At 40.8% G+C, this 21,865-nt stretch overlaps 1 protein-coding gene across 3 annotated transcripts in view; it reads right to left on the bottom strand.

Annotated features, from left to right (window-relative positions):
- pam (peptidylglycine alpha-amidating monooxygenase) overlaps positions 1-21,865 on the bottom strand; it is a 181,215-nt gene that overhangs the window by 76,162 nt on the left and 83,188 nt on the right. For all 3 annotated transcript variants that reach the window (XM_055633263.1, XM_055633265.1, XM_055633264.1), the window contains 3 exons: positions 9,973-10,060; positions 4,969-5,060; positions 2,171-2,254 (listed from right to left, as the gene is read on the bottom strand). In XM_055633263.1, the coding sequence (XP_055489238.1) occupies positions 2,171-2,254; positions 4,969-5,060; positions 9,973-10,060 (264 nt within the window). The remainder of the gene's footprint in view (positions 1-2,170; positions 2,255-4,968; positions 5,061-9,972; positions 10,061-21,865) is intronic.

The raw sequence follows: 21,865 nt of genomic DNA on the forward strand, positions 1-21,865 counted from the left end.
AGATTTGTCAAGCACAGCCTCCCACGTAGAAAACCATGCTGACTATCCCTAATCAGCCATGGCCATCTAAATGCCTGTAAATCCTATCCCTCAGAATAGCCTCTAGTAACTTTCTGATTACAAATGTAAAATTCACTGGCCTATAGTTTTCCTTGCAGCCCTTCTTGAACAGAGGCATAACATTTGTCACCCTCCAGTCTTCCGGCACCTCTCCTGCATTTAAAGATGCAGAGGAGAGGAGAATACAGAGGAGAAATACTCATTGAGTGCCTTGCACATCTCCTGTGGCTCCACATATAGGTGACCCTTTGATTCTTGAGGGGTCCCACTCTCTCTCTAGTTACCCTATTCCCCCTTATGTATTTATAAAATCTCTTAGGATTGTCCTTAATGCAATCTGCCAGAGCTATCTCCCGGCCCCTTTTTGCCCTTCTGATTTTTTTTTACTTTGATCCTTAGCTTATTTTGCTGCTTTGAATCTTCTCAAAAGGTAAAAATGTCAATGCTCTTTCTTGATCACCATATCGTTATGAACGGACCATGAGGGGAATTCTGGTGAGCTTGTTGCCGAACCATCAGGATTTCAGAACCACCGGGTGCCGCTCCGATGGCAGCCTCGCCTACAGTCTGTCCGTCCTTTTCGCCTTCTTTTTTGTTATTTTTAGTGTGTTTTATAGATTTCTTCTTTTCTCTCTCCATTTTCAGTACCTTTTTGTTTACTTCTCTCTTCTTCCGGGCTACCTTACTATCTCACGCACCAATCTCCATGATAATTTCTCTTTTTCTACTCTTTTCGTCCTTACTCCTGTTTTATTGTTAAATTAAAAATAAGAAGTTGTACATGAAATGTAACATGTCAATATGTAGATGGTACAACACATTATTGTACTTACTACTAACAAAAATAAAAATAAATAAAAAGATTGTGTTAATGTTCTCTGGTTTGTTTTATGTGGGGGGTGGGGGAAGGTGTCGGGGGAAATCTCTTTTCAATCTCTTACCTTGCCAGAGATGCGATTGTTTTCCGGATCGTATCTCCGGTCGCTCTGTGGCCTAATATCATGGAGCTGGCGGCCTTGCTCGGGACTTTTTCTTATCGAGTCCACACACAAGATTAGAAGTTGTTCAGCCAGAGCTGAACAAACGTTTCAGCATCTGCATAAAATGGTGTGTCTTGTCGCTTCTTGTGCGTGGTGATGGAAAGATTGGTGGGGAAAGGGCTGCGACGTGAACGCTGTATCCTTGACCCCTGCTCGGGACTGACTGAGCCCCACCACGGGGTTGTGGACATATCATCGGAGCCAATTCCTTGCCTGGGATCAACGCTCCAACCGCGGCCTGCGGACTTTAACATCAAGGAGCGGCAGTCTCGGGTTGAGACCGACGTCGGGAAAAGCTCCAAAAGCTGTACGATGTTCGACTAGCCCCGACCCGCGTTAGATCGCCCCGCGACGGAGAGCTGAGATTCCCCCCCCGATGTAGGAGCTTGATCGCCCCAACGAGGAAGGTCCGCCGCCGTCTACGGGAGTAAGATCATCCCGTCAACGGACGAATAGAGCCCCCCGACTGCTGGAGGACAAAGAAGGAAGAGATTGAACTTTTTTTCGCCTTCCATCACAGTGAGGAATGCGGAGAAGTCACTGTGGTGGGTGTTCATGTCAAAATGTATTTTGAGTGTTCTGTTGCTTTTTATTAGTATGACTGTATGACAAATTAAATTCCTCGTATGTTGCAAAACATACTTGGCTAATAAAATATGATTATGATTATGATGATTAATTATTTCTGAATGATTGGATAACACATGATTGGAGTTTTACTGTATTCATTTTTGAGCCTTTCATTAGAATTGAACAATGTTTTCAACCTGAAATGTTAACAAATGCAAACTGATCTTGAGTGAGTAAAATATTCTTATTTTAGATTTAAAGCATCAACAGTAAATATGACCAAGAGGCATACAGCATGGTCATGAGTATTATAATCTATTTTCTTTTCAAAATATTCTTGTCAATATCCATGTTAATGTATATGCTTTCATTTGAAAGGAAGCGTTAAAGTATCGGTACATTGGTAGAGGATAGAAACAGAATTAATATTTTAACATTTAAAATTATCTGCAGGAGGAATTCAAAGTCGAAATATGACTCTATTCACTGGAATCTCTTACCTCTAAATGCAGTCACATCTCCATAATGAACCTGAAGAACTATGTAGTTAATACCTGTGTTTCCACCAACTCTAAACGCAACATCTAGAATTTTAAAAAGTCACAATTAGTTTATTACCAATAAATTACCAATATCACTTCACATTGTGCCTTTGCTAGATTATAAGGCTGTATCAGTAGCAGTGACAATGAAACTACTGGAGCATTCTAAAAACACTCTGGTTCATTGTGTTCATTGACACGGAGAATCCTTAACAGAGGCATTTCTACACATGAGAGAAGAACTGGTTAAGGCCTATATATCTCAAGGAACATGTTTCTTTAGGTAGTCAGGAGGCCAGAAACTTAGAGGATTCGCTGGCCAGAAAATTAGATTCACAAAATAATTTAAATGATTCAGCTTTCTACGTCCACAACACTGTTCTGGCAAGTAGTTATTAATCTGAACTGTTAATTCAGTTTTTATCTCCATTGATAGTACGACCAACACATTTTGTTTTTATTTTCGAGTTAATTTCCTTTATAGAGTCGTAGAGTCATACAGCATGGAGACAGTCTTTTGGCTCAACTCATCCATGACAATCAAGATGCCCCATCTAAGCTAGTCCTGTTTGTTCACGTTTGCCTCATATCCCTCTAAGTATATATATAATGTAAGGCAGACATTGGCTTTAAAAATTCTACATTACATTACCTTTTTTTATTGGAAATTGTGCAAAGCTAAGGTACTCCTCGGCCGACTGTCAGATTATAGTATTCAGTGGCGAGGATACCAAACAATGGTTTAATTGATCAAAGTGTTTCAAAGTGGATGAGACTTGGTTCTTTGATAGGATCATCAATTTCCTGACCAACAAACCACAATCAATGATGACAGGTGACAAGTCATCCTCTACAATAATCCTCAACACTGGTACCCCGCAACGATGCGTTGACAGCCCCATACTATATTCCTTATACACTCATGACTGTGCAACCAAATAGCAATGCAACTCAATGTACACCACCAAAGTGGGCCAGATAACAAATAATGAGGAGATGGAGTGTATGAAGGAGATTGAGAACTTTGTAACCTGCTGCCAAGACAACATCCTCTCCCTCAATTTTAGCAAGGCAAAGAAGATTGTGATTGACTTCATGAAGTGAAGCAGTGCACACACCCTGGTATACGTTGACGGTGCCAAAGCAGAGGGGGCAGAAAGCTTCAAGTTCTTAGGGAGTAAATATCACCAGCAATTTGTCCTGGAACAGCCATATCAAAGCTATGGTCATGAAAGCACACCAATACCTCTACTTCCTTAACAAGGCTCAGGAAGCTTGACATGTCCCCAACAACCCTCATCAACTTTTACAGATGCACCACAGAAAGCATTTTAGTGGGATACATCACAGAGTGATTTGGGAACAACTCCATCAAAGACCGCAAGAAATTGCAGAGTTGTGGATGTAGTCCAGACCATCACGCAAACCATCCTCCCTTCCATTGATTCCTCTACACCACGCTGCCTAGGCATGGCCACCAGCATAATCAAGGAACAGTTTCATGCCGGTCACCCCCTCTTCTCCCCTGCACCATTAGGGAAAAGATATATACTGAGCAGATAATCCATGGTGTTATTTTAATGCAGCAATTAGTTATTTCTATCTTTCGGATCAAACATTGAACTGTTGGTCGGCATGAAGAAAAAACATTTCAACATCTAAGAAGAAGACTGTACTTGCGGTGTTCCAGCTAACACCTACCTTCTAACAATACTAAATCATTTTCAAGGCATTTATGCAGACAGCAAAGTCTAGTTATGTACAATTTTGCCATTTGATTTGTTCACAGTGGACATCTTTTAAAATATGTCTTTTACATCTTTTAAAACATCTTTTAAATTTGGTTGTGAAATGCTTTGAGTTAATCTAAAAACATGAAAAGTTTATAAAAAATATAGAACATAGAAAATAGAACAGTACAACACAAGACAGAATCATCGGCCCACAAAGTCAATGCCAAACATCTAAATAATATGGAAGGTAGACAAAAAAAAAATGAGCGGGTCAGGCAACATCTCTAGACAAATGGAATAGGTGATGTTTTGGATCAAGACCCTTCTTCAGACTCGTATATAATCTCTATAAGATATAAACTTTGGCTCTTTCTTTGGTGTATTCATCTGATAATGAAAATGAGACGTGCAATATGACCAATCAGAAACAGGCAGATCAAGGGAAGGGGTCTTAAGGGGTTGGACAGGCTAGATGCAGGAAGATTGTTCCCGATGTTGGGGAAGTCCAGAACTAGGGGTCACAGTTTAAGGATAAGAGGGAAATCTTTTAGGACCGAGATGAGAAAATCATTTGGTGAATCTGTGGAATTCTCTGCCACAGAAGGTAGTTGAGGCCAGTTCATTGGCTATATTTAAGAGGGAGTTAGATCTGGCCCTTATGTCTAAAAGGATCAGGGTGTATGGAGAGAAGGCAGGTACAGGATACTGAGTTGGATGATCAGCCATGATCATATCGAATGGCGGTGCAGGCTCGAAGGGCCAAATGGCCTACTCCTGCACCTATTTTCTATGTTTTTATGTTTCTAAGGGAAGTTTCAAGACCTACAGCTGGGTATCAAGAGAGGTTATTATATATTTGATAAAGACACCCCCCATATGCCATCAAAAGAACCAAATGCAAAGGACAGAAAGGGAGGCCATCTACAATATCTTAGAGATAACCTTCATTAATGGTAGGAGGCAAAACAGTGTTGGAAGGCATTACCTACTGCATTTAAAACCAATAGATTTAAAATGACATACCTGCAGGTAATTGTGTAGGTGGAGCATTTCTAGCCCATGCATACATGATTGCAGCTTCGCGTAAGCATGTTCCATATCTGTTGCCACAGTCCCTGAAAAAGAACATAAAATGGAGTAATTAATTGTAATTTTAATAGCCAAGTTGCCATTATGTGCAGCTATTGTTCAGATGGCAACCTCTCATTAAAAGGTACACACAAATGCTGGAGAAGCTCAGCGGGTGCAGCAGCATCTATGGAGCCATAGATGCTGCTGCACCCGCTGAGTTTCTCCAGCATTTTTGTGTACCTTCGATTTTCCAGCATCTGCAGTTCCTTCTTAAACATCTCATTAAAAGGTGTCTTTTCTTCTCACCATTTAAGTAAATTGCTAAAAAATACTTATTTTCTTGACAAAGTTATAATGACTATGATGCCAACCAAAATGAACTTTTAAATGTTGCAATTCCTTGATAATGTTTTTAGTTATTAAAACCATTTTTTGTCTATCTTTGGTATAAATCAGCATCTGCAGTTGTTCTTTGTTACATTTTGACCTATTTCTTGGATGTATTCTGCATTGACTCCAGGGTTCAGATGCTCTCCATACCATGACAATAATTAGACATTGCATGCGTCATAATCTGGGAGAACCCTACAGGTTTTAGAATTACTTTTTAAACACACATGTCTTTATTGATCAGCATTCCAGTGGATCATAGTATTATTTGGACAGGCATCTCATTTTAATTTTCAGACCAGCTTGTGTTCCACCTGAATCAAAAGATCATGATATCATGTGTGGCTCAAAGACATAAGCATCTACATTAATGCTCCAACTCGGAAATAAAAAATAGATAGCTATCAAGGGATTGTCATTCAGCGGATACATTGAACCAAAAGTTCAGCAGTCTGTCATGTGGACATGAACTATTTAAAGACACGCTACAAAAGAGAGGATTTCACCTGATATCCTTGCCGAAAATCATACTTCAATCAATTCTACTAAAGCAGATCATATGGTTGCTTTTGAAAACACATTTTAAACCATGTATTAAATACTCTTCAAAATAGCTAAATGGATGTGAACTATTCTTAGATCGTCCTGAGAATGTGAAAGGTATTCTGTAAATGTCTTTATCTTTTCGTACCTGATGAGACCACTAAAGATCTTAAACCTATTTTAAATGTTCAATTAGTTTATTTTATGTGCAATATATATCCTAATCTGTACTGAATTAAATTTTCTATACTTCTACCCACTTGCAAGTTATCTCCAACATTCATAAATTTCTGAACTTTTGAACTATTGTTCCTGCTTATTTTGGGCTTCCTTTAAATTTAACCTATTGTTTTGCACTTCCTAATTCATACCATTAATGGAAATTTAAAATGTCACAGTGCTAATTATAATTTCCCTGACGACCAACCCTGTTCTTCCACAATCTCAACATGCCCCAGTAAATACTGAAGTTGCTTTCGACCGAAAGATCAATTTCATACTCATTGCTAAGACATAATGATTTTTTTTTTACCAGGTTCAACTGATGGGAATCTATGCAGTTTTATCAAATATCTTTTGGACGTTTCAGACTTTGAATCAGTTTGGGCAGCTATGCAAACCAAACAAAATCATATCAGCTATCCAGTTTGAGTAGCATCTTATAATCGCCAGCAGCTTGCGTCCTTTATAGGACGGATGATGACAGCTAGGTCAACATTTGTAACAAGATGGACTTGAAAGAAGAAGAAGATCGAAGATGCAACATGTATCACATAAACCTGCTCCTCCACCTGTCCCCAGAGAAATAATTGCTTTGTTACTCCCCAAGGTCTGGCCTGCGAATAGCAGGCAGCAGCCAGGCAAACAAGCACAGGCAGGCACTTTGTATTAATCAGCTCAACAACAATCTTCTGGGCCATGACACAATGTAGCCGTAAACCTTTAATCAGGGTAGCACCTTATAATAAATAAGGTAAACCTGCCTTTCAGCTTAAAACACCATTGTAAATCCCCCCTTCTCTGGACTTCCATCACCAGACTGCCTTCTCCCCAGTCCAAGTCAGAGTCAGAATCATACAGCTGTCAGCCCAACTCATTGACACATTAGCATCCTTCCATATTAGTTCCATCTTCCAGCACCTGGTCCACAGCCATCTGCGCCTAGCAATTCAAGTGTTCATCTTGACTCCTTTTAATTGGACTCAGTGACCCAGCTTCAACCACTCGCTCAGTGCATTCCTATACTTAGCACTCTCTGAGTGAAGCAGTCTTTCATAATACTTTGCTCTTTGAGTTTTCTTCAGCAACTGCTGGATACCAATGCAAATTAAGTCTTTGGCGCATCAATTGTTCTCATATATCTGTAAACCATCTAGCAGTATGTCCTGGGTAGGAAGGAACTGCAGATGCTGGTTTAAACTGACGATGGACACAAAATGCTGGATGGAGTATTTGCCTGTCCTGCTGAGTTACTCCAGCATTTTGTGTCTATTTTTAGCAGTATGCCTTCTTCTAATCTGAGTGAGAAATAGATTCAGGTCTAATTATTATTTGTATTCATTTGGCACTTCACTACCATACAAGCTTGTTATAGCCATCAAACATTAACTTCCAATGCGGCGGATAAAACACATGAATATAAAGTATTTCATCATAAACTACGCGAGAAAACAGTTTTCCACTCAAAAGTATACTTATTGTAAGGTTCAAATATTGGGGAAAAAAACAACAAATAAATTGCAATTGAAAGAGCAATTCCGCCGTGACCTGACAATATGCATATGTCTTTTTAAAGGTTTTAAGGCTGCGACTTAATAAAATGCAATGTGCTTCTCTTGTACTAGTAGTGGAGTTTTGGGTTTCTTTTAGGTCAAGTCAAGTTTGCACAAGAATAATGTGATAGAAGTACAAGAAACATCTTGGTTGCAGTAGAATCACTAACATTTATAATCAGGCAACCCAAAAAGCATAAATTATATGTAAACTACACATAAATTCCACGTTAGTGGGAAGAGAGGACTGTTAAAAAAAAGACATTAGTGCAATGCGGAAATTTGACCACAAGTCCATGGTAATGCAAGATGAAGTCCATTGTGTTCTGTTGCAGATCGGATTAGGGTGTGCAGGTCAGTTCACTAATCTGATAGTTGAAGGAAAATAACTATTCCTGAACCTGATGTGTTCAGAATATTAGGCACCTGTACCTCTTGCCTGCTGCTAGCAGCGATAAAAGAACATGACCCGGATGGTGGGGATCCTTGATGAGCCAGAGTTTCATGTAAATCCTCTCAATGGTGGGAGGGCTGTGTTGGAGATGGGCGGGGCTTAGTCCACCATTCCCTGCAGTCTCCTGCTTTCCTGTGTATTGGAATTGCCGTACATGGCCATGATTCAACCAGTCATGATACTTTCTACAGTATATCGTGGAGAGGTTGGTTAGAATATGCAATGATATGCCAAATCTCAGATTTGCCCTCGCATCCAAGTACTGGGCTCAGGAAAAGGTCACCCGAGATTAAAACTCCCAAAAATTTGAAGCTGGTGTTTAAGTAATGTTAAGACAAATTGTGCATAATTGTCACCCTCAGCAAATGTTAGGAGAATCAATGAGCCGCCTCATTGCATTGAAAGCAAATAAATCTTATCAGGGGTATATTGCTACTATTTTGCCTTTTCTTTGTGCTGTCATTTACTATGAATGCATAAAATAGCATCTTTAATGAAACGTAAGAGAAAACTAATGGGCCTGTCCCACTTAGGCGACTTTTTAGGCGACTATGCAGTCGCCACATGTTCAGCACATGTTCGCGTGTGGTTGCCGGAGAGTTGCCTTCATGGTCGTAAGGAATTCCGCATTCTGGGAACCAGAATGGTCGCAGCAAATTTTTTAACATGTTGAAAAATTAGCGGCGACTGGAATGAAGCCGCCATGGAGAGTAGCGAGAATTCTCGTGCCGTAGGTGGGTAGCCAGGAGGACCTAGTGGGTTGCCAGGAGGTCCTAGTGGGTTGCCAGGAGGTCGTAGGTTCTTGTAGGTTGTAGCCGGTGCTGACCGGTGAATTTCATTGGCTCATTGGGAAAAAAAAACATAACCAGTAGTTTTCAGAACCAAGGATAACCGACCGATAATGTTAAATTGAAATACGAGATCGCGGCCGTGTATCTCTGGCTTCTTAAAAGTTGTCTCCACTCCTTCTCCCTCACAGTGCATTTTCAAGAGTTTTACCAACCTGGCTGCTTTTACTAACACTGCCTTCGGCAATAAAGCTGTTTTTTCATTGAAACATCTTGAAAATTCTCACTGTTCTGATTTGCCCGGATGCATTAATTACAGTTGTGAAAGTCTTTCACTGCATCCCAGAAATTCTTCTACACTTAAAGTGCAAAGGATAAGCTTTTCCCATATTGTGGGAAAAGATTTGAGCTGCTGCAAATCAATGAAAAAGCACATACGACTGCGTAATTATTACATTGAAATAAAAGCTCAAAGAAGTCTCTATATCCTAATGTGAATGTTGGCAGGGAAATTATTGTCAATGTGCGGGGAAGACAATAATTAATGTATCTTCTTAAAATACAGTTGAACATTGTCAGACTTTAGAATGATTTTGGAACAACATGAAGATTTTTTCCTTTGACATCAAATTTGCAATAACTGTTTCTGCCATGTCTAGAATGAGCCACAAATTAAACATGTGACTGGGTTGGTAACTGTGCAATTTCAAATAGAAAATAATCAGCCTATAAACTAAACCAGGGAATTTCAGTTGACATTTCTAAATTGACCCGTGTTTCATTCCAGCATTTATAGTCAGATTTAACAGATTCTCTCATATATCTTAGACTAAGTTTGCTAATGGTTAGCAGAAAATACATGCACAATATCAATGAGAAACAATTATTTCAATGGGATTGAACCCATCCTGGATGATGACAATATACATTTTGTGTTAGGCAATGATTCATCAATTATGCACGTTCATTAAATAATATTTATGCTAAAAATACAAGCTAAAGTTATTACCAGTAATCCTCATTTGTGGCTGGCAATCTGCATCCAAACAATAACATGTGATGAGCTGTGTCCATGTTTGCATGAGGTTTAAAGTCAACTGTAAAATGAAGTTGAAATAAATTTAATCCGGCGATTAGCTTTGATACATCATGACTTAAGCAGGGTTGAAAGCAGTATTTTCCAACTGAACAATATTGGTGAGAAAATACATGAATAATTAAAACAGTAAAAGCATGTCATGATGCTTCTTGTGCAAGCTGTATATTTTTCCTTTTTTTCTACATTTGATTCAATTATTGTTAATAACAATCAGTAGTTTTTTTTTTTGTTTTTTTTATTAGAAGTTAATACAGCACAAAACAGTACAGTGGAACCTAATTTTAGGTGCCAACTATGTAATACCGTAATCCATTCTATGTACAACCTCTAGTTTTATGTTATAAGAAGGAAGTAAGCAGGACAAGAAAAAGAAAACAATAGAAAGAGGAAAAAGTGGAAAAATAGATGGTAGAGAGTAGAAAAACGTGAAGTGTGTATATAAAAAATAAAAAAGGAAGAGAGAAAGTGGAAAGTACAATAGAAGAGAAGGTTAAAAGAGAATTTTTCAAATCCTGTACGCGGAGATGTAGATCTATCCGCGTCATGAACTGAAATCACAATCTTTACGGTACCGCGCTGCATCACATGATTCCAAAAAGTCGATGAAAGGAGAACTCCTTAAGAATGGTCATATTTATCTATTAGTCGGAGTCTCATTTCTTCAAAAGCGTGCTATGTCCATCATATTCCTAATCCACATTTTAACAGTCAGTGGTTGTATTTTTCCAAAGGTATCAATTTCTTTCCAATTAAAATGCCAATTAAAAAAAACACATTTTGATCCTTATTTAAATTGGTATCTTCTCCTATTATTTAAATATAATCCATTCCGTTTGGGTCTATTTTTGACTTGAAAAGCTTTGTAAATATATCAAATATATCACTCCAAAATGTATTCAACTTTGTACATCCTACGAATGAATGTGTTATATTAGCGTTTTGAAACAAACATTTATCGCATCTGGGAGAGACGTTTGGATAAAATTTATTCAACCTCGTTTTTGAATAATATAGTCTATGTAATAATTTGAATTCAATTAAATTATGTCTTGCATTAATAGAACAGTTATGTGTATTCATCAAATACTTTTCCCATCTATCCTTCGAGATCTTTATCATTAGCTCATGTTCCCAATCTTCCCTTAATGCAATCAGTAGTTATTTATTCACTTGTTAACTTTATCATTTTAAACTGTACAAAGTTTATTACCCGACTCCTTAAAATTGTTCCGTAACCAAACATTATTGAAAAACTTTTCAATTATCAAGGACATCTGCATTCTAAAGTTATTTACATCTGAACATAGCAGAACCAAGAAATAAAAATTTGCTTTGTATTGGACCTACTTCAATCTATCTCAATTTCAGCATACAGACTTTCCCCGACTTACATAACGGTTACGTTCTGTAAACCCTTACGCAAGTCAGATTTTATGCAAGTTGCAATCACCTTAAAACTAAGCATGAAAGAAAGAACTACAGGTGCTGGTTAATACACAAAATGACACAACGTGCTGGAATAATTCAGCACAATCAGTACGAGGAAGGGTCCCAACACAAAATGCCACCTATCAAAGTTTTCCTGAGATGCCGCCTGACCGGCTGAGTTACTCCAGCACTTTGTGTCATTTTGTGTCACTGAGTTGTTAACGTAAGTCAGGGAGTGTCTGTGTTTGAAAGTACTGCAATGTTGGAAATATTAAATAAGTATAGTCACTGTCACGATGAATATTGAAAAAAGGAACATAATTTATATGGAGCAACACTCCACAAACAGCAACAAAATAAATGAGCCTGGAAACTATTCAGTTGGAATAACGGCAAGGCACCAAACCAAGGCTACCGAATAAAAGTTTTAAAATGTCTTTGCTAAAAATGGCACTTCCACACCGTACTGCACTCTCTCATTTCACCAATGCAATATCAGCATATGTTGAAAAGCAAAAGGAAAACAGATGCTGGAAATCTGAAACATAAATGAAAGCCAGAAACAGCATTAATTTTTCAGTTCAATCATCCTTTACCAGAACTGTTGTAGATCAATCATCATTCATCGACCTAGGTTATGTGTTCCCAAGTGAGTCCTGCTGACTCAGAAGACACCATGTTTAGTACTGAACTCAGTATGACACACATTATAGTTTGCTAACTTTTAGTGACCCGAACAAGGTTCACTATTTTTTTCTTCAGGTTAATAAACATACATGTAGTTTAGTTTAGTTTAGAGATACAGCGTGGAACCAGGCCCTTCGACCCATCGAGTCTGTGCTAACCAATGATCATGCGCACACCAGTTCTATCCTACACACTGGGGACAATTTTACCGAAGCCAATTAACCTAGAAACCTGCGCATCTTTGGAAGGAAACCGGAGCACCCAGAGAAAACACATGCAGTCACAGGAAGAACGTGCAAACTCTGTGCAGACAGCACCCATAGTCAGGGCCAAACCCAGGTCCTTGGCGCTATAATGCAGCAACTCTACTGCTGTTCCACCCCATGTCTGTGATTAGTTTGTCAAATATGACTGAAACTGCAATTTGACACAAGTAATCATTTGAGACACTGAAGTCAGGGCTACAATGATTGCTAGCAGGTCAATCCAACATCATGAGCAATGCTACAGATAAGATCAAGAATCAATTCTTCATGGCTCGTAGCTCACTGAGTAAAGATTTTTCTTTTACCAGAATTATGAACATTGTGACAAAAACAAACACTGTTTTTTTGTCTTGTTATTACTGGACACCTTAAGATAATCCTAAAAGAACTGCTTATTGAAATGTATTAAAAATAAAAAGATCTTTGTTGCAGCCATTTGTCTTATTCAGCCCACAAAGACTGATATTGAAGTAAATTCACCTGATGTCAATTCAGACGTGTGTCAATTCCTACCAGTTTCCCAGGCAGACCTTCATCTTTAGTCAAAGTCTCCATCAAAGTGCTCCAATGGGCACTCGCATCGTCCCCAGCTATGCCTGCCTTTTTGATGGCCGAACAGCGCTTGTTTCCGGCGTACACTAGCCACATCTCCCAATTCTTTCTCCGCTACATTGACGACTGCACAGAGCTGTCTCCTGCACTCATGCAGAACTCGATCCTGCTGTGACCATGATAGTCAATAACAAACCGCTGATCGCCAAGGTCGATACCGGTGCCCGCGTGAACGTCATGTCACTCAGTGTTCAACAAGATAAGAACCACTGAGCACACGAGTAAAGACTCCTCCACTTTACATGCTTACTTTACCGGATAGCACGCGCTACCAGCGAACAACATCCTTGCGAACGCGAGGAATTCTCCGTTCTAAAGGTTTCCTTCGTACCAACTGACCGCCTGCGCCGCCTCGCCGAACACACTGCCATGGATAAAACCTCCCAGCTGCTAACTTCAATCATTAAAGGCGGCTGGCCGAACAAACAATCCAACACTCCCGTTGAACTAAAACCCTACTTCCTGGTACGTGATGAACTTGTCCTACAGGGCGGTGTGATCGTAAAGGCTCACAAGACGGTCATTCCCCCCCTCTCTGCGTAAGGAGCACTACGAGGAGATCCACGGTGGCCACCCAGGCGTTGAGGCCACCCTACAACGCGCCAAATAAATGATTTACTGGCCCGGAATGACCAAGTACATTCGGGAAAAAACGGAGTCATGCGCGATCTGCAACAGGCAAGCGCCACACCAGCAAAACCAACCGCTGCTGTCCCAACCTGCTCCCTCCCTACCATGGTCGTCCGTGGCCGCCGATATCTTCGACTGGCACGGGAAGCACCATCTCGTTTTGGTGGACTCGTACTCGAGTTGGTTCTAAATTGATTTTCCACCAACCATCTCCTCGGAAATAGTCATCCAGAAACTCCAGCAGCACTTCTCCGTACATGGCATTCCAACCCACCTTCAGACTGACAACGGGATGCAATTCTCCAGCCAAACGTTCAAAGGCTTTGCCAAGCGCTGGAACTTTAAACATGTCACCAGCAGCCCAGAGTACCCACAGTCCAACGGACTTGCCGAACGCGCTGTTCGCAGCGCTAAACAACTTATGGAATGCTTTTCCCTGGATAAATCTGATGTCTACCTAGACCTGTTGAACCTGAGAAATGTTGCCAGAGACGGTGTTTTAGGCTCTCCAGCCCAACGACTAATGTCCCAGCGATCAAGACCTCCACTGCCCGTGACTCAAGATCACTTAAAGCCTAAATTTCTATGCCCTGCTGTAATTCAAACACGTGTACAATCCAATCGAGACGCACAGGAACGTGCCTACGACAAGACCAGCAAGCCACTGAAGCCACAAATCCAAGGCCAAGTGGTTGGTTTACAGACAATCAAAGGACATACCAAACTGGGGTTCCTCCATGGCCCCGCAAAAGAGCCACGATCCTACCTTGTCGATGTCGGCGGCACCATCTACAGACGCAACCGTCAACACATCCTTCCAGTGAAGGAACGACGTCCGGCGCTCCAGAGTCCTCACGCCCCTCCACTGAACTTTAAGTGATTGCTGTTCTAATTGTTCCAGTGCCTGCAGCTGCCACCCCCCAACCACTCCCCGCGTCGGTCCACGCCCCCCCCCCCTGTACCCGGTTCACCGGTACCCCCGCAACGGTCTCCCCAGAGCCCTATTGGCTCCCCCAAACGTGCCCTTAACTTGTTGGAGGAAAAGTTGATGAGGCAGCTCCCTACCATACGCGGACCGGGCAGGTTAACAAGCCGCCTGTTAGATACGGCAACTACGTTTAACCTCATTATTCCTAGATGTGGCATTCTGCATTTAACAATGTATTTACTCATCGTAGTGATAACGCTGTATCTACTTTTCATTTGTAGAAGAAGAAATGTAGCATTGGCTATAGCATGTTAGCCAATTAGAATGCTTAGTAATTATAACCCCACCTAATTGTAACATTCATTGTGTAAGATCCTGCCCACAGTCTGAGTAGCAGTGTGAACGTTTGATCACCTGCTGTGTGGTTGATGAACTGAACAATAAAGATGCTTGCGTTTTAACCCGTGTGAGTTTGAGCTCTTTACAAGTATGTTCTGTGTGACTCACTGGTATACTTAAGGAAGTATGATATTCATAGTGATTGCCTCCTAGTTCGAAAATTGTGGTTCAAATCTTTCTCCCAGAGAACTCACAACATAATCCCAGCTGATACCACATCAAGATACCACTGGCAAGAGTTATGAAAGTGGTGGCCTACTTCGCAACTAATTCAAAAATGAGCAAGAGAATGTCATTTAGTGCATTGGGTAATATATATTCCATAATATTCTATAATAAAACAGATTACCTGGCCATTACACTTCAGTTCATGGACATTTATTAGGTGCAATTGGCTTCTGTACTGCCTGCATTACAATAGTAATCACATTCCAAAAACTAATTAACACCATGAGATTCAAAGACTGCTATTTACATTTCCATTCCTCTTTCTTTTTTAGATCAAATCCTTATTCTCCGGGAAGGTTGAAAGCACCCCTTCTCAAAGGTTTTAAGCATCAGACCTACTTTTGCAGCCTGAAGAAGGGTTCTGATCTGAAACGTCACCTATTCTTTTTCTCTAGAGATGCTGCCAAACCCGCTGAGTTACTCCAGCATTGTGTGTCTACTTTTGCAGCAGAATCTTTCCCATACTTTCAGCTAGCAGTCTCCACCATAACCTCCACATAACCCACCTCACTTCATTGTTCAAAAACTCACTTGTGTGAATTATCCAAAAAGATGGCACAAAGCCAAAAAAATCTCAACAATCAGTTAACATTCATTGTTGTTCTCTGAAACAATGAACTAACATTTGCAGGCAGGTTTTCATGGACAGTGGAATCATTCTTTGCTGCCGAAAGCAGAAATCACTTCTTCCATGGCACTTAAATCTGGATCTGAATCTGAAAATGACTTTGCTACGTTAACTCCAATGCTATGACAATCCTGCCCACTGCCTATCAGTCTGAGTAGCAGTGTGAACGTGCTGTGTAGTTGATGACCTGAACAATAAAGATGCTTGTGTTTTAACCCGTGTGAGTTTGAGCTCTTTACATGTTCTGTGTGACTCACTGATATTCATGGACTGTGGAATCATGCTCTTTATGGGACCTATTAAAATGAAATTATGTCAAATTTTATTTTATTCCAGCTGTTTTTTTATTACTTGTTGGGGATCTGGGCACTGTTGGCAAGGTTTGCGTTTATTGTTAATGCCAAATTAAAAAAATTTGTATTTCCTTGCTCGTGTCCAAGGCATTTGGCATTGTGTCAGCCTTGGACATGAGATGGTGGGTGTGATCCATTTTCCAATTGCAGCTCCTGAATGAATGTGTTGGGGAACTGGAGAAGCAGCTGGATGACCTCAGGGCCATCCGGGAAAACGAGAGTTTCCTGGACAAGACCTACAGTGAGGTTGTCATGCCAGGGATACAGGCAGAGAGAAGGTAGGTGACTGTGAGACAGGCAAATAAATGTGCAGTGCAGGATACCAAGTTTGCTGTGCCTAATGAAAACAGGTGCACCCTCTTGGGAGCTGTCGGGGCAGAGGATGTTTCCAGTCCGAGCAGCGGACAGGTCAGTGACTGCAATCCTAGCGATGAGTCTAGACCGGCGAGGCCGACGTCGGGCAGGGTGGGCGACTCCATTGTCCGAGGGGCGCACAGGAGATTCTGTGGCGGCAGGTTCGACTCGAGGATGGTCTGTTGCCTCCCTGGTGCCAGAGTCCAAGATGTCACGGACCGACTTCAGAACATCCTCGAGACGGAAGGTGAGCAGCCGGAAGTAGTTGTGCACGTGGGCACAAACAACATCAGCAAGAGAGGAAGGAGGCTCTGCAACACGAGTTTAGAGAGTTAGGAAGAAGACTGAAGAGCAGGACTTCTAGGGTGGTTATCCCTGGATTACTTCCTGTGCCTCGTGCCAGTGAGGGCAGGAACAGGGAGTTAGGGGATCTGAATGTGTGGCTGGGGGGCTGGTGCAGGGAGTAGGGATTTAGATGCATAGACCACTGGGATCTTTTCTGAGGTACACCTTAACTGGAGGGGGACCAATATTCTGGCAGGCAGGTTTGCTTGTGCTACACGTGTGGGTTTAAACTAAATAGAGAGTGAGAGGGGTTGACAAATTGAGAGCATAAAGATGGAGTTAAAGGGGAAGTGAGTGCAGGAAAAGTTACAAAATACTCCCGAATTAATGGGAAGGAAAGTTCGAGAAGGGATAAGATAGTAAGGTCAGGGCCAATAGTGACCGGTGTGAGAGGGGAGGTGAATACCGAAGTTAAAGTGTTGTATATGAATGCAGGAAATATAAGAAATAAAGTGGATGAGCTTGCAGCTCAGTTAAAAATGGGCAAATATGATGTTGTGGGAATTACAGAGACATTGGCTGCAAGAAGAGCAAGGCTGGGAACTGAATATTCAAGGGTATACGTCCTAGCGAAAAGACAGACAGGTGGGCAAAGGGGGTGGGGTAGCTCTGTTGGTGAGGAATGAAGTCCCTTGTGAGGGGTGACATAGAATCAGGAGATGTAGAGTCAGTATGGATAGAACTGAGGAATTACAAGGGTAAAGGCCTTAATGGAAGTTATCTACAGACCCCCAAACAGTAGCCTGGACATAGGGTGCAAGTTGAATTAAGAGTTAAAATTGGCATGGAGCAATAGTTATGCTACGGCGATTATGGGAGATTTCAACATGCAAGTAGACTGGGAAAATCAGGTTGGTACTAGGCCACAAGAAATGGCATCTTGTGAGTGCCTCTGAGATAGATTATTGGAGCAGCTTGTACTGGTGCCTACCAGGGAGAAGGCAATTCTGGGTTTAGTGTTGTGTCATGAACCGGACTTGATAAGGGAACTCAAGGTAAAGGAGCCATTAGGTGGTAGTGACCATACTATCGTACGTTTTAATCTGCAATTTGAGAGGGAGAAAGAAAAATCGGAAGTGTCAGTACTACAGTTGAGCAAAGGGGACTATGGAAGCATGAGGGAGGAGCTGGCCAAAGTTGACTGGAAAGAGACCTTAGCTGGATCCCAGGGATGACAGTGGAACACCAATGGCAGGTATATCTGGGAATAATACAGAAGGTGCAGGATCAGTTCATTCCAAAGAGGAAACAATATTCTAAGGGGAGTAAGAGGTGACTATGGCTGACAAGGGAAGTCATGGACAGTGTAAAAATAAAAGAGAAGAAGTACAACATAGCAAAGATGAGCGGGAAGCCAAGTCAAGTCAAGTCAAGTTTATTTGTCACATACACATACGAGATGTGCAGTGAAATGAAAGTGGCAATGCTCGCGGACTTTTGTGCAAAAAGACAAAAAGCCAGAGGATTGGGTAACGTTTAAAGAGCAACAGAAGATAACTAAAAATCCAATACCGGGAGAAAAGATGAGGTACGAAGGTAAGCTAGTCAAGAATATAAAGGAGGATAGCAAAAGCTTCTTTAGGTATGTGAAGAAGAAAAATTTAGTGAAGATAAATGTAGGTCCCTTGAATATAGAAACACGTGAATTTATTATGGGAAACAAGGAAGTGGCAGGCGAGTTAAACAGGTACTTTGGATCTGTCTTCACTAAGGAAGATGCAAACAATCTTCCAGATGGCCAGAGGACCGAGGGTGATGGAGGAACTGAAGGAAATTCACATTAGGCAGGAAATGGTGTTGGGTAAACTTATGGGACTGAAGGCTGATAAATCCCCAGGGCCTCATGGTCTGCATCCCAGGGTACTTACGGAAGTGGTTCTAGAAATCGTGGACGCATTGGTGATAACTTTCCAATGTTCTATAGACTCAGGATCAGTTCCTGTGGATTGGAGGATAGCTAATGTTATCCCACTTTTTAAGAAGGGAGGGAGGGAGGGAGAAGACAGGGAATTATAGACCAGTTAGCCTGACATCAATGGTGGGGAAGATGCTGAGGAAATTATAAAGAATGAAATAGCGGCACATTTGGATAGCAGTAACAGGATCGGTCCGATCAGCAAGGATTTACGAAGAGGAAATCGTTCTTGACTAATCTTCTGGAATTTTTTGACGATGTAATTAGGAAAATGGACAAGGGAGAGCTAGTGGATGTTGTGTACCTGGACTTTCAGAAATCATTTGATAAGGTCCCACATAAGAGATTAGTGGGCAAAATTAGAGCACATGGTATTGGGGGTAGAGTGTCTTCATTACAAGAGGAGTTGAGTATATGGGCAAAGAGGTCCTTCTACCGTTGTACAGGGCCCCTAGTGAGACCACACCTGGAGTATTGTGTGCAGTTTTGGTCTCCAAATTTGAGAAAGGACATTCTTGCTATTGAGGGAGTGCAGCGTTGGTTCACAAGGTTAATTCCCGGGATGGCAGGACTGTAATATGTTGAAAGAATGGAGCAACTGGGTTTGTATACATTAGAGCCTAGAAGGATAAGAGGGTGTCTTATTGAAACATATCAGATTATTAAGGGATTGGACACGCTAGAGGCAGGAAACATGTTCCGGATGTTGGGGGAGTCCAGAACCAGGGGTCACAATTTAAGAATAAGGGGTAAGCCATTTAGAATGGAGATGAGGAAAATGTTTTCCACTCAGAGATTTGTGAATCTGTGGAATTCTCTGCCTCAGAAGGCAGTGGAAGCCGATTCTCTGGATGCTTTCAAGAGAGAGTTAGATAGAGCTCTTCAAGATAGCAGAGTCAAGGGATATGGGGAGAAGGCAGTAAAGGGGGTATTGATTGTGGATGATCAGCCATAATCACAGTGAATGGCAGTGCTGGCTCGAAGGGCCGAATGACCTACTCCTGCACCTATTGTCTATGATACTGTTGGAGAGAAAGCTACTGATTTATGCACATTGAGGATATATTTCCTCGTAAAATGCTGTATAACTTGGAGGGTAACCTACAGGTATCTTATTGCCTGTAATTAGTAAATGTGTACTATTGTCATTCATGCTATTAATTGCTAATTATCAAGGTATGCAAAGATTACAAAATTTCAACTTGAAATTCCTTGCACCATTTAAAGTATTGGAATGATTAGAAACATAGAAACATAAAAAATAGGGGCATGAGTGAGCCATTTGGCCCTTCGAGCCAGCACCGCCATTCATTGTGATCATGGCTGATCATCCACAATCAGTAACCCACGCCTGCCTTTTCCCCATATCCCTTGATTCTGCTAGTCCCAAGAGTTCTATCTAATTCTCTTTTGAATTCATCCAGTGAATTGGCATCCACTGCCTTCTGTGGCAGAGAATTCCATAAATTCGCAACTCTCTGGGTGAAAAAGTTGTTTCCCATTTCAGTGTTAAATGCCCTACCCTTTATTCTAAGACTGTGGCCCCTGGTTCTGGACTCCCCCAACATTGGAAACATTTTTCCTGCATCTAGCTTGTCCAGTCCTTTTATAATTTTATATGGGGGGAAAAAAAAATCATGTTCCTTTCGTAACAAATGATAATGTTTGCTCTCAGGCATGAATCCGTCCATGAAAAACAACATTTTTTCATTATGCAATTGAACAAATAGAACAGGGATAGGATTTCCACAGTTCAAAATAATTCATGTGTATTTTCTCTCAGGCACAATTCCTCTGTACAACACTGAAGAGCTATCATTAAAAATGATAGCAAAAGATTACACTGCAAAGATATTTCAGACAATTATATGCATTTCAGGAATATCAACTATTTATTATGGAAAACAACTTGCACTGACAGCACAATTTGTTTATTAATTAGTAAAAGTAATGCTAACCCAAATATATATATATGAGCTTTTGCAATAAGATATTGTAATTTCAAGTTATTACAGAAATTGAAGAACTAAAGAAACAAACAGAGCTATTTTATGGTCACATTAATATAATTCAGAGGAATGGTTATATCGCTACCAGAATGGTGTGCACCATTGCTACATTACAATCTTTCAGCATCTTGAATAAACCAATTAATCAAAGGACAGTAAATATTATATTGTAGGCTTTCCCGATAGTGGATGGTGAAGGATTTACTGTTCTCACTGTCAGGCAAATAAATGGTCTGTTCAATGAAGCAGGATAAAGCATCTAGACTCAGACAGAAAATCAATATCATACAAATTGAATGCCTGCGTTTTGCTTTAAGAATTTGCATTCAATGTAATAGCAGTTATAACTGTTAGATGCTCGTCAAGTCAGCCTATTTACTTACATCAGTTTGTGGTTGATTTAAAAGCTTACCGCTGACTTAAACTCAAACCCTTACTGTGAGATACAGTTGATGCAAAGCTCAGAAATAAAGCTAATTGTTTTAAAAGCCGTAGAAAGTCTGCAAGAATACAAGCATTATCATAAACAACCATCATTCATGAGATTGCAATAAAATAATTGTCCACATATAAAAGTCTTCAAAGATTAATGAATGATTCCAGTCTCTTCCATGCAAAGTTACACAAAGGATGCGCTATGTATTAAGTGGGTAGAATAACTGAAAGGGCTTAAACTACACATCTGATGACTGGTTTGCAGGTAGATAACTCATCGCTCTATTGTTTTAATGAACTGAGACAGTTGAAAGGTCTTTGTTTTTTTTTCCTTCATGGGCAGCAACATCTGATTGAGATTGAATTGCTTCTATTCTAGTCCTATGGGTTCTGGGGTAGAGGGTGGAGCAGAATGGGATGGCTGGCCTGTGCAGTTGGCCCATCCACTGTTTTAACTTTGCTCTCAGAATATTGTGGTTCTCAATGTCTTTTCCATTGTGAGTAGTCATGGGCCAGTATTTGCCATGAGTCAGAAAGAACATTACATCTTTTTAAGGGAGCTTTGAGAACATCCTCCTGGAAATTG

The sequence above is a fragment of the Leucoraja erinacea genome, chromosome 3 (genome assembly GCF_028641065.1).
Source record: "Leucoraja erinacea ecotype New England chromosome 3, Leri_hhj_1, whole genome shotgun sequence".
In the NCBI taxonomy this organism is placed as follows: Eukaryota; Metazoa; Chordata; class Chondrichthyes; order Rajiformes; family Rajidae; genus Leucoraja; species Leucoraja erinaceus.